The following is a 12,216-nucleotide window of genomic DNA, read 5'->3' as shown; positions in this document are numbered from 1 at the left end:
CTCTATTGAATCATCTGAGCATCAGTCTTCCGTGACAGACAGGAGCCGGTGAATTTCCTGCCGCCAGCAGGCGACTGCGCCCATCTAAGAGGGCAGGCCTGGCGCTGACCTACCTCCCTGTCTCCGCGCCACAGTCGCTGCTCCGCCACCGGGAAGCCGGTCTCAGCGAAGATGCGCTCCTTGAGGTCCCGCCCGGTTGCGGGGGCCCGCACCGCCACGGTCCTGCAGCCCACGCAGCCGCGGAGCACGGTCACGCGGACCCACCTGCGACAGGCAAAGGGACGGTCAGCGGGGTTCGCGCGCGGCCGGCCTGCCCGCCCTCCCTCCCGGGGTCTCATCACCTGTCCCCCATGGCGGGCTTCCCAGGCCTCCTCCTCACGCCCAGCCCCGCTGCTCCGAGAGGCCCGCCACTGGCCCTGAGGCGGGGATCCTCATGGCAGAGGCCTGTTCCGCCGCAGCGCTCTGCCGCAGCCCGCAGAAGGGCAGAGGAAGGCGCTGCTGGGGAGGAGGAGCGAGCTCTAGCGCGCCGCGCGCTCAGGGCTGTAAAGGGCCATCCAGGCGTCGCCCGCAGGCATGCGCAGCCCCGGGACCGTTATCTGGGGAGCAGCCCTTCCGCGTAGCCACGCCTTCCTAGACGCGCCCTAAAAGCTGCTACTGTTCTTGGAGGAGCCTCAGGCCCCGCCTCGGCTCCGCCTCTCTCCTGGATGCCAAAGGACGGTCCCGCCCCCTCCTCAGGCCACGCCTTCCTCTGACACACCTCGCAGACTGCGGCTGTTCTAAGGAGACTCAAGCCCTGCCTCGACCCCGCCCCGTTCCCGGGAGGCTAAGGACCGCCCTGCGCCGGCGCCAAGCCACGCCCCTCCCAGGAGAGGCTGTCTATTGCTAGGATCCTTGCTTGGGTCTGGCTTTTGCCTCTCCTTCTCTCCCAGGCTATTCACTCAGGAGCAGCACCAACGGCTCCCTCTAGGCCACACCTCTCCCGAACTCTCCACACAGGAGTGCAAAGAGCAGCTTGATCTACCTTACCTAACTATACTGAGGAGCTGCACTACCCCAAAAGCTACGCCTCACCCAGATACCTTCTTCCACTTAACTTCCCTCAGATACTGATGAAAATAGCAAAACAAACTCATCTATTACAGCAACGCAAAAGCCACACAGTGTTAATAGTAAATGCCTGTTACTTGACATATTCTCCTGGAATAAAAACGCCATTTTAGAGTTAACCCTAAAAACGATATTAATTACCACTTCTCTTGTCTCCCTTCCATATAGTCAGAATTCATCATTAGGAGTAAAAACTATCCTGAGAGCTCTTTAGGAGACCATAATCTTAGTCAATCTTTACTTTCGCAGTTGGAAGGGATCAGTTTCATCAATTAGAGGAAAATACAGAAACTCAGTAAAAAGATCCTGCCTAGAAACCCCGGTAGACAAATACTTGATTTTTAAATCAGATAAGCCTGTACAAGTGAATGCATCAGGATATCAACAAATAGGAAAAAACATGGAATTTTGTCTATGAAGTCAGATTCTCCCCATCCCAAGCTCCTCCCAAACTCCATGCTTAGCACCTGTGATGTGACATGTACCACATGTACCATGACGAATCTCCAGGTTAAAAGTCTTTAGAGTTCAGGATGCACCCCTATTCCTCTGCCTTCCCATAAGGTCTTTCTCTGAGCACCAAGCAGGATGTCGTCACAATAGAACCCAGGCAAAGAGTGGAAACCCTGAAAGGGAGGGATGACCTCAGCCATCAGGCATGCCACAGAGAGGCAGAGTCAGCCTACAAGGAGGCTGATCAGAAACAGCTTTGAACCTCTAGAGCAGACTGCCTTTGGGACACATCTCACAATGTCATTACTCACGGGAAACGCTACTGTATCCCAACTGGCTACATTCCTGAATGACAAGGACACCCAAGGAGTGAGACAACGTATCCTAAGCAACTGTTTGAATAGACACGGGGTTGCAATTTTACCAGATAGAATTCTGGACATGAACATGCTGGTGGTTACCCAATATCATGACTGTAATACCACAGAACTGCAGTATTCAAAAATGATTCTGAGGTTCTCCTACGTGTACCGGCATATTAAAATATCTTTTCCATTTTGTTTGCTGAGACAAAGCATGGGGCGGTTCTGAAGTATTGGGATTGTTCTGCCTCTGCCTCCTAAGTGCTAGGATAGGCTACATGGTCATATAGTGAGCTGGTTTCCCCCCTTTCTTTCCCAATATTTTTAGGTAGCACAGAGACACTAAAGGAAGTTGATAAGAACAGCTGTCAAGGTTTGGAGGCAGAAACATGAAAGGCAGGCGGCAGGGCAGTGACCACATGAGTCCTCTTACAATGGTTTTCTATTACATATTGACTGGCAGGTAGCAATAAGATACAAAAGACTGCAAAGATAAACTTGAGCAGCTAGCAGGTGACTAGGACAAAGTGGCAAAGTAGCAACAGGATAATCATTAGTCTATTTGTGTGGGGTGGGGGTTCTACTTTCTGTACTCGCAAGGTCTTATTGTTTGTTTGTTTGTTTGTTTGTTTGAGACAGAGTCTTACCATGTATCCCTGGCTGGCCTAGAATTTACTACATAAACCTAGATGGCTTTGAACTCATTAAAGGTATGCACCACCACACCTTGCAATATGTCTTACACCTAAATAAATGACATGGCTATTTTGACAGAAGCCATCAATAAATAAATGAGTTCATTCGGGGCTGGGAAGATGGATCAGTGGGTAAAGTGCTTGCCATGTATGTGTGAGGATCTGAACTAGTACTCCCCACCCCTGCACATAAAAGGCACTTCCTGGTTTCTGTAATCAGGAAGGCAGGGGCTGAGTGGAGCTAGACAGATCTCTGAGGTTACTGGTCAGCCAGTCTAATCAACCAGTGATCTCCAAGTTCAGTGCAGAGACCTTTTCTCAAAACAACATGAAGAAATAAAGGATGAAAACAAGCCACACATCCGTGCACATATGCACATGCATGGACATGGGCCATGCATATTCTACTGAGGGGGATCCATCTTTAGTGAGGATCTTCATGAATCTGATGTATCCTGAAAACCGTGCAGCTTGGAAACAATAAAGACTGACTCTGCGCTGCGAGCTCCTCCCAGGCAGGAGACATAGTGCTGGTGGGGATCGTGAAGCACCATATTTTAATAAACAATGAAAGTAACTAAAGCAGCCAATTTTATGCTTACATTCCAAGGAAGGGAAAGAAACAATAAGCAAGTAGACACATTACTAACGTCAGGTAGCAAGACACGCCACTGTCCACAGTGAAGGTGAGTGCTTGAACTGTTCCACTCTGAGAGAAAACCTTAATTAGAGGCTTGAAGAAAATGAAGTGGAGCTTACATAGCTCCATGCATTGAAGAAAGGGACCCAGAGACAACATACATGACGCTTGTTTTCACATCCACATTGTAAGAAACAGGAAGAAAAGGTGAAAAGTAAAGAAAGAATAAAGGACAGGAAGCACAGAAGGAGGAAGAAGGGAAGGAGGAGGAAGGGAAGAGAAAATGAAAGAAAAGGATAAAAGGGGAGAGGAACAGGGTGAGGGAAAAAAGAGAAGTGGGAAAGAGGGAGGCTTAAATGGAGGGGAGAAAGAGAGAGGGAGGGAGGGAAAGGAAGGTGGAAATAAAGAAAATGAGGAAGAGAAGAATAGAGAGGAAAGAAGAGAAAGGATGGGGAGGGGAGGAAAGGGTGAAGAAAGGAAGGAAGGAGAAGAAAGGAGTAAGTAAGAAAAGAGAAGAGAACGAGGGAGGGAGGAACTGGGAAGGAAGAGAAGGATGATGAAGGAAAAGGGGAGAGTGTGGGAGAAAGGAGGAGGAAAGAGGGAAAGAAGAGAGAGGGAGAGGAGGAAGAAAGGAAGAGAAAAAGAGGGCTAAGAGGAAAGGGGGAAGAAGAGAGAGAGAAGTGAAGGAAAGGTGGGAGAGGAGAAAAAAGGGAAGAAAGAAGGAGAGGAGGAGGAAGGAAGAAGAACTAGCAGAGAAAAAGGAAGGAAAGAAAAGGAGAAGCAAGATGAAGGAGGGGAAGAGGGGAAAATGGACTGAATGGACAGAGGGAAGGAATAGAAAGAATGGAAAGGAAAAGGAGAAAGAGGAAGAGAAGGAGGTGTAGGAGAAATGGAAGGGAGGGGAGTAATGAATGAAAGAGGAAGGAAAGAAAAAAAGAAAAGGATGGATGAGGAAAGGATCTTAGTCACTGTGGACTGTAGTGGAGGAGACACCATGACCAAGGCCACTTGAGAGAGCATTTAATTGGGAGAGGGATTGCTTACAGTTTCATTGGGTGAGTCCATGAACATCATGGAGGCATCATGGAGGGGAGCAAGGCAGCAGGCAAGTAGGCATGGCACTGGTACAGTAGCTGAGCGCCCACATCTGGTCCACAAGCAGGAGGTGGGTGAGCTTGGAGTGTGGTCAGAGTGAGGGACAGAGAGAGACTAAGGTCTCATATTGGCTTTTAAAACCTCAAAGCCCACCCCCAGTGACACACTTCTTCCAACAAGCCACACCTCCTAATCCTTCCTGTGCTGGCTAACCTTGTGTCAGCTTGACGCACAAACTGGAATTATTTGAAAAGAGAGAACCTTAATTGAGAAAATGCCTCCATAAGATCTATATGATATTTTCTTGATTAGTGATTGATGGGCGAGGGCCCAGCCTATTGTACGTAGTGCTATTTCTGGGCTGTGGTCCTGGGTTCTATAAGAAAGCTAGCCAAGCAAGCCAGCAAGCAGCACCTCTCCATGGCCTCTGCATCAGCTCGTGCCTCTTGGTTCCTGCCCTGCTTGAGTTCCAGTCCTGTCTTCCTTTGGGGATGAAGAGTGATGTAGAAGTGTAAGCCAAATAAACCCTTTCCTCCCTGTCTTAGCTAGGGTTTTCATTGCTATGAAGAGACACTGTGACCAAGGCAACTCTTAAGTGGACAACATGTAGTTGGGGCTGGCTTACAGGTTTAGAGGTTCAGTCCATTATCATTAAGGCAGGAGCCTGGCAGTGCCCAGGTGGGTATGGCACAGGAGGAGCTGAGAGTTCTACATTGATCTGAAAGTTGCTGGAGAAGACTGTCTTCTAGGCAGCTAGGAGAAAGGTCTCAATGCAAAAGTGACACACTTCCGAATCCAACAAGGCCACACCTACTCCAACAGGGCCTACTTCTCTGAACCTCCTAATAGTGCCACTCCCTGGGCCAAGCATATTCAAACCACCACACTCCCCAACTTGCTTTTTTGGCCATGGTGTTTCATTACAGCAATAAAAACCCTAACTAAGACATTTCCTAAAGAGTTCCACTAACTAGGGACCAAGAATTTAAACATATGAGCCCATGGGGACAATTCTTATTCAAACCACCACAAGAAAGGGAGGAGAGAGACAGAGGAAGAGGGAGAGAAAAATGAAAGGGTGAGAGGGAGGGAGGGAGGAAAAACAAAACTGCAAGAAGAAGGAGGGAAAGAATGAAGGAAGGGGGAAAGAACAGGATTTTTTAAAGGGAGGCAGAGGAAGAAATGGAGATAACAGGAAAAGGAGGAGAGAGAAGGAAAAGGCCATGGGGGAGGAAAACAGGAAGGAAATGGATGAAGGCTAAAAGTAGAGGAAATAATGGATAGAAAGAAGGAAGGGGGAGGAGGGGAGAGGTGGAAAGAAAAAAGTGGAGGGAGGTAAATTGGAGGCAGAAAGAGACAAAAAGGATGGAGGGAAATGAGGGAGAATGGGAGATGGGGAGATAAAGGGATGGATGAAGAGAAGGGAGGGGAGGAAGAGAAAAGGGAAGGGGAGATGGGAGGAAGGAAAGAAGAGAACAAAGGAGTAAGGAAGGAAGGGTGCAGGAAGAAGAAATGAAAGGGGAAATGTGGAGATTAAAGTAAGGGAGAGGTCAGAGAAGGGGTTGAGGGAAAAGGGACTAGGGAAAGGATAGGAGGATTGAAAGGGGAAGGGAGTGAAAAGGGGGATTCAAAGGGAGGGGTGGTGGTAGAAGGTTAGGGGCTGGAAATGTAAGTGAGAAGGAAAGAAGGAAGGGAATAGACAAAAAGGAAACGATGGGCAAGGAAGGGGAGAGACTGAAGGAAAGGCCATCCAGAGACTGCCCCACCTGGGGATCCATCCCACATGCAGCCACCAAACCCAGACACCATTGCTGAAGCCAAGAAAAGCACACAGGAGTCTGATACAGCTGTCTCCTGAGAGGCTCTGCCAGATCCTTGAAGTCTGATGCTTGAAGGCAACCATCTTGATCACAGAGACCCCAGTGGAGGAGTTAGGGGAAGGACTAAGAAGGAGATGAAAGGGCTCAGTGGGAGGGGAGGCCCTTGGTCCTGTGAGAGCTCGATGCCCCAGTGTAGGGGAATGCCAGGGCAGTGAGGTAGGAGTGGGTAGGTGGGTGGGGGAGCACCCTCACAGAAGCAGGGTAAGGGGGATAGGATAGGGGCTTTGCAGAGGGGAAACCAACCAGGAAAGGGTATAACATTTGAAATGTAAATAAATAAAATATCAAAAAAGAGGAAGGGGTGAGAGAAGAAAAGGAAATGAAACACAGAGAGAAAAAGAATGGTGGAGTGGGAAAAAAGAGCATTGAGAAATAAGAGGGAGAGAGTATGAAGAGGGTTATGAAGAAAGAGGGGAAGGAAGGAGAAAGGGAGAAAAGAAGCCAGGAAAGAACAGGAGATGGAAAAAAAAGGAAGGAATATGTGAGGGAGGGGAAAGGCAGGAAGAAGAGCAGAGGGAGGGAGGAAAGGGGAGAGGATGTGGGGAAAAGGACAGGAGGTAAATGGGAGGAAGGGGAAAGGGAGGGGAAGTGGAAAAGGGTAGGGAGAGAGAGAAAGGAAGGAGAGGACTGGAAGGGCAAAGAGGCAGAAAAGAGAGAGGGGTGGTAATGGGAAGGAGGGGAAACAGAAATGGAATAAGAAAGGGAGGGACAGAGAAAAAAGGAAGAAGGGGGGAGGGAAGAGGAAGGGAAACAATGGAAGACAGAAAGGGAGGGAAGGGAAGGGGAGGAGAAGGAGGGGGAGGGAAGAAGAAGGAAACTATGGAAGACAGGGAAGGGGAAAAGATAATGGAAGAAGGAGAGGGGCAGGGAAAGGTGAGGGAGGGAAGATGGAGAAGGGGATAGAGAAAATACAAATGGGAGGGAAAGAAAAGAGGGAAGGAGGGAAGGGGAAGGAATGAAAGGAAGGTAGGCAAGGAAAGTGGGGGTTGAGAAGAAAGGAGAGAAAGGGGGAAGGAGAAAGGGGCTGGGAAGGGAAATGGGAGGGGCATGGGAAGGGGGAGAAGGAAGAAGGGTGTCCTACTTAGATTTTATCAACTTGCCTCAAGCCAGGATCATCTGCAAAGAGGGAACTTCAGATGAGAAAAAGCCTCCATCTGATTGGTCCCTTAGGGAAACCTACTGGGCTGAGAGATTAGGAGGGAGGAAACAAGGAGGAATAAAATGCCCAGAAAACTTGGAAAAAACAAGTTTAAATATTTGTATTTCTTCTGCTTGGAATGAGGAGGAGAGCCACTCCCAGGATGCCGAGGGTCTGTGAGTTGAGTCCTGCGGCTTGTCTTCCCAGTAGAGAACCATCGCCTCTTCCCCTCACCAATTAGGCAGAGACAAAAATAGAGCCGATCATTGCTCCTTTGCTTAGTGAGTCGGCACGAGGCTATTACCTGAAAATTAAAGTGAGGGTGTTCTAGAAACTGACTCTGCATGGTAAAGGCTTGTCTTGCAAGCCTAATGACAAGTGTGATCCCCAGAGCCTGTGTTAAAGAGAGACAGCCCCACAACATTGTCCTCTGGAATCCACACAGAGTGCGGGACATACACTCCGCACACACAAAATAGTATTCATTTGAAGTATGGGTATCCCTCAAAGTCCTCAGAACAAGTGAAAGGTGTAAGCCATGTAGACAAAGGAAATGACCTTTAAGATAAGGATCAGCACATGTGAAACCATGGTGACCAAGAACCCACCAGGGAGGGAAACCTGCAGCAGCGCAGCTCTGCCTCAGAAATTAAGACATTGATCATGTGTCACATGACCAACAATAGCTGCAAGGTAAGCAGAGGACACGATAGCTTTTCAAGCCTTTGTAGCAGATGGTTTTATCAAGAGGCGACGGGGAACGATGGCTAAATCTTCTGACTGTGCCATCTACAGTGCTGCAGTGGATGGGAAAACTCGGGGGAGAGTACATTCAAAGTGTCAGCAAGAATGTCAGAAAGCAGTAACCGGAAAACCGTCAAAGCTGCTTAGTAACATAAAACACATTTTCAAAGGCATAGGGGAGGGAGGACATTTCATGCAGGTGACTTTATCTCACCTTGGCAAATCATGTCTTTCAAACCCTTCTCCTAGAATGACAGTCTTGAGACCACTTTTAAAACATTGTCTCAATTCTAGAACTAGAACAAACCCAGCCAAAGGCATACGGTCCAACCTCCCATCTCCTTCAAAGATCACCTCTCCTCACTCAGGCCATCTCTACCTGGGGAGGAGGCAGCTGTCTCACTGGCCAGAGCTGGAGAGCTGGAAAGGGAAGGGTAAGGCTGCCCTGCCTAGCCAAGATAAATACCATTGAGATATGAGCAAAGTAACAGAAAATGTCTGAATTGATTAGGCTGCTCTGATATGCATGCCCTCTGTGAAGAGAACCAAAGCTCTGAGGACACCTTTTGAAAAAAGCACTAAGATGTTACTGGTAACTTTGGAAACATGGGTTCCCCAAGGCCAAGGGCAAAGGAATGACTTTTCCATACAAGGGAAATTATGAATAGCCACTCCTGTTCATTCTACTTAATTTGGCTCCTTATATAACCTCTGCTTAAAGTACATAAAATTGAGGTGACAATCATATCAGAATCCATTTGTGATGGTTGGCATATGCTTGGCCCAGGGAGTGGCACTATTAGAAGGTGTGGTCTTGTTGGAGGAAGTGTGTCACTGTGGAGGTGGGCTTGGAGACGCTCCTCCTAGCTGCCTGAGGGTGCTCAGTCTGTTCCTGGCTGCCTTCGAGTGAAGATGTAGAACTCTCAGCTCCTCCTGCACCATGTGTGCCTGGATGCTGCCATGTTCCTGCCTTGATGATAATGGACTGAACCTCTGAACCTGTAAGCCAGTCCCGATTAAATGTTGTCCTTTATAAAACTTACATTGGTGTCTGCTCACAGCAGTAAGACCCTAACTAAGACACCCATCCACTACAAATTTGTTGCACAGTGAGACAGCTATTCCCACTCGTCAACTTGACTATATCTGGAACGGACTGCAATCCAGAGATGGAGGGACACCTGTGATCCAGATCTTGAGGCTGGAAGACACAGGCTTCTGATCTGGATCTTGACATGGGACGATACACGCTTTTGATCTGGATCTTGAGGCATAGTGGCCCTGGCAAGGTGGGACATACCTATAAACAGCTTAGGTGTTTGTCCTCTGGAAACACCTTTACTCTGGGACACATCTTCTGCTGGAGGCCTACAGAAGGACAATGGCAGAAGGAAGGCTTCCTTCTTCTCTGCCTGCTTGCACTTGCTTGCCAGCACATCTGTTGGAACCTACTTCTTCAGGTTTCCGGCTTATCCAGAAGACCAGCAGAAACACCCGCCTCATGGGACCAGCAACTACTAGATTCTTGGACTTCCCATTCATAGCTGCCCATTGTTGAGTTAGTTGGACTGCAGACTGTAAGTCATTTCAATAAATTCCCTTAATATATAGAGACATCCCATAAGTTCTGTGACTCTAGAGATCCTGACTGATACAGAGTATCTAATTTTCAGCATGCTTCAAGTTTCTTTACAGGATATGACATTTCATATCCAGTACAAATCTCTGTGTGGAAAATCTCTCCACAGTCAAACTACCTTCTTAATTGAGGAATTCTTCAAACTGGTGTGTATTCCTGTGTAATATTGGTTTTTAAATATGCATTACTTGACAAAACAAGAAGGGAGGATTTGGTTTTGGGTCACACTGTGAGGTTACAGTCTATCACAGAAGGGAAGGCACTGTGGTAGCTGGTCACATTGCATCCACAAGCAGGAAGCAGAGACAAATGAATGCTGGCATTCTGCTGGCTTCCCCCTTTCCTGCTTTTTATTCAGCCCAGGACTCCAGCCCACAGGAAGGTACCATCCATGCTCACGGTGGGTCTCCATTACTCTGGTGAATATCTCTACAAACACTGTCACAGATGCACCCAGACGCATTCCACATCCATTCAAATTGACAATGAAGACAAACCAAGCACGATGTCTCTTTAGGAGGAACAATTCCATGGGTGTTTGTTCCTACAAGACAGCTTGTGTGCATGAGATTGTATGTATACAAGTGTGTGTGCGCTTTGGTATGTGGTATATGGTGATTGCTGCTTTAAAACAAAACAAAACACACTGTAAGCCTTTTGGACTCTAGGCCATTGTGAACTGTTAAAATTGATAGAAGCCAAATGCAGGACCAACAGCCAGACGATAGGTCATCAGTAGCAGATGCGGTTTATACGTGTGACTGAGAAGAGCCCACATGGATGCCTTGACAGCAAGGCAGGGCTCGACGCTACCCAGTTCCCTGAGTGGTATTTCATCTTGGCCGGTGTGAAGTTATGCATCTGACTTCTCGGCCTTCTTCTTTCCTTCCCCCCAGGTCTACCTTCCTTGTTTGACCACTCTTCATTACTGCTTTCCATCAGTCTCCTGCTCTTCAGGAACCAAGAAGGGCTCTCTTCTCTCAGGCAGGCTGGGCCCCTGCCAGGTTTTCCTCTGCACTGGCCTGTGACTTGCCAACACCTTCCCTCTGCCTTCCCACTGCCCGCCCATTCCCCATCTGTGCCACACTCAGCACTGTCAGCCTCTCTTTTTCTGCCCACAGCACTTTCTAGATGAATAATCAGATATAAATGCCCACCCGGACAAACAATTTTGAGTTCATGTGACTCCATGCAAAACTGTCTGGCAATCTAATGTCCACACAAAAGCATGACTGAGAACTGCAGGGGTTGGCATTTGGGGTCTTTAGGAAGATGTGGCTTCAGAGAAAAGCCAGTGTGGACTATCACTCAGAACCACTGTCAACAACCTGACCGATCCTACGGTCTTGGTCAATCGCTGCTTCACACCAGCTTGCTCTTCCCAGACTGAGCATTGTCCCACCCCACCCCAGCTTTCTGATCTCAGTCTACCAAGGTCACCACATTTGGCATTTGAAGTCTCAAATACCAAAGCATAGGTCTTCACATGGCTCCTCCACCTTTGGGCCTTTCCCACTCCCTCACCGACTTCTGTCTACACCTAGGCACCATTCTTTGACTGACAGTCCGAAAGCTGCCTCTACCGCTCTATAAAAACAGCAACACCCTCAATGCAGCCCCACTCTCCCCCAAAGTTTCCTTGAATTGCCTTATCCCCGCTCTCGTAGCTACCCTCAGATGTGCGTTCATCTTTTTTGTTTACCTCATCCACAAGGTTGCTCTGTGTTCCCCAGAGCGACGCTGACATGTTCAAGTCTAAGTGCTCCCTTTCCAAGCACTGGAGGGAGAGGGGGCAGGTGACAAGGCCTGATGTGCCACAGAGCCTCAGTCTGCTTGAGGTTGCCACCCACAGAACACCACAAGCAGGATGAACTGAACTATGTGCCCCTCCTGGTACTGAGGACTTGGAGTTCTAGGTCAAAGTGCATGTAAGAAAGGTTGCATCCCTGCATCTCTTCCTAGCTTAGCCACATAGCCTCTTTGCCCTGTCTGTGACCTGCTTGTGAGGGTACCAATACCATCATGGATCCCCACCCTTACAAACTCATCTGATCCGAATTACCCTGTTAAAATACCTTACCTTTGAATGCTACCGAGGCTGGCAAGTATCAGAAAAGCTTAGTTACCTGGGACTCACGCGCACACATGTGACTGACTTAAAGTCACATGTGTTAAGCCACATGATTGACTTAAACAATGGAAATAAGTAATTCCCCTTAGCAACCTATTCGAACATGCTTCTGGATGTATCTGGGATTAGGAGACATTGGGCAGATCTGACCTAAACGGGTTTGAGAATTGAGGTGGTTTGAATATGCTTGGTCCAGGGAGCTGCTCTATTTGGAGGTGTGGCCTTGTTGGAGTAGGTGTGGCCTTGTTGGAGTAGGTGTGGCCTTGTTGGAGTAGGTGTGGCATAGCTGTCTGGAAGCCAGTCTTTTGTCGCTTTTGGATGAAGATGTAGAA

General features: G+C 48.3%; 1 protein-coding gene across 4 annotated transcripts in view; it reads right to left on the bottom strand.

Moving 5' to 3' along the window:
* Sacs (sacsin molecular chaperone) overlaps positions 1-12,216 on the bottom strand; it is a 72,970-nt gene that overhangs the window by 43,829 nt on the left and 16,925 nt on the right. For 2 of the 4 annotated variants that reach the window (NM_001427721.1, XM_087585703.1), the window contains 2 exon segments: positions 114-264; positions 342-520. In NM_001427721.1, coding sequence (NP_001414650.1) covers positions 114-264; positions 342-352 — 162 coding nt within the window. In that variant the 5' untranslated portion in view covers positions 353-520. 4 annotated transcript variants of the gene reach the window in all.

This window comes from Rattus norvegicus, chromosome 15 (genome assembly GCF_021556685.1).
Source record: "Rattus norvegicus strain SHRSP/BbbUtx chromosome 15, alternate assembly SHRSP_T2T, whole genome shotgun sequence".
Classification (NCBI taxonomy): domain Eukaryota; kingdom Metazoa; phylum Chordata; class Mammalia; order Rodentia; family Muridae; genus Rattus; species Rattus norvegicus.
This window is presented reverse-complemented; position numbering and strand designations above follow the sequence as displayed.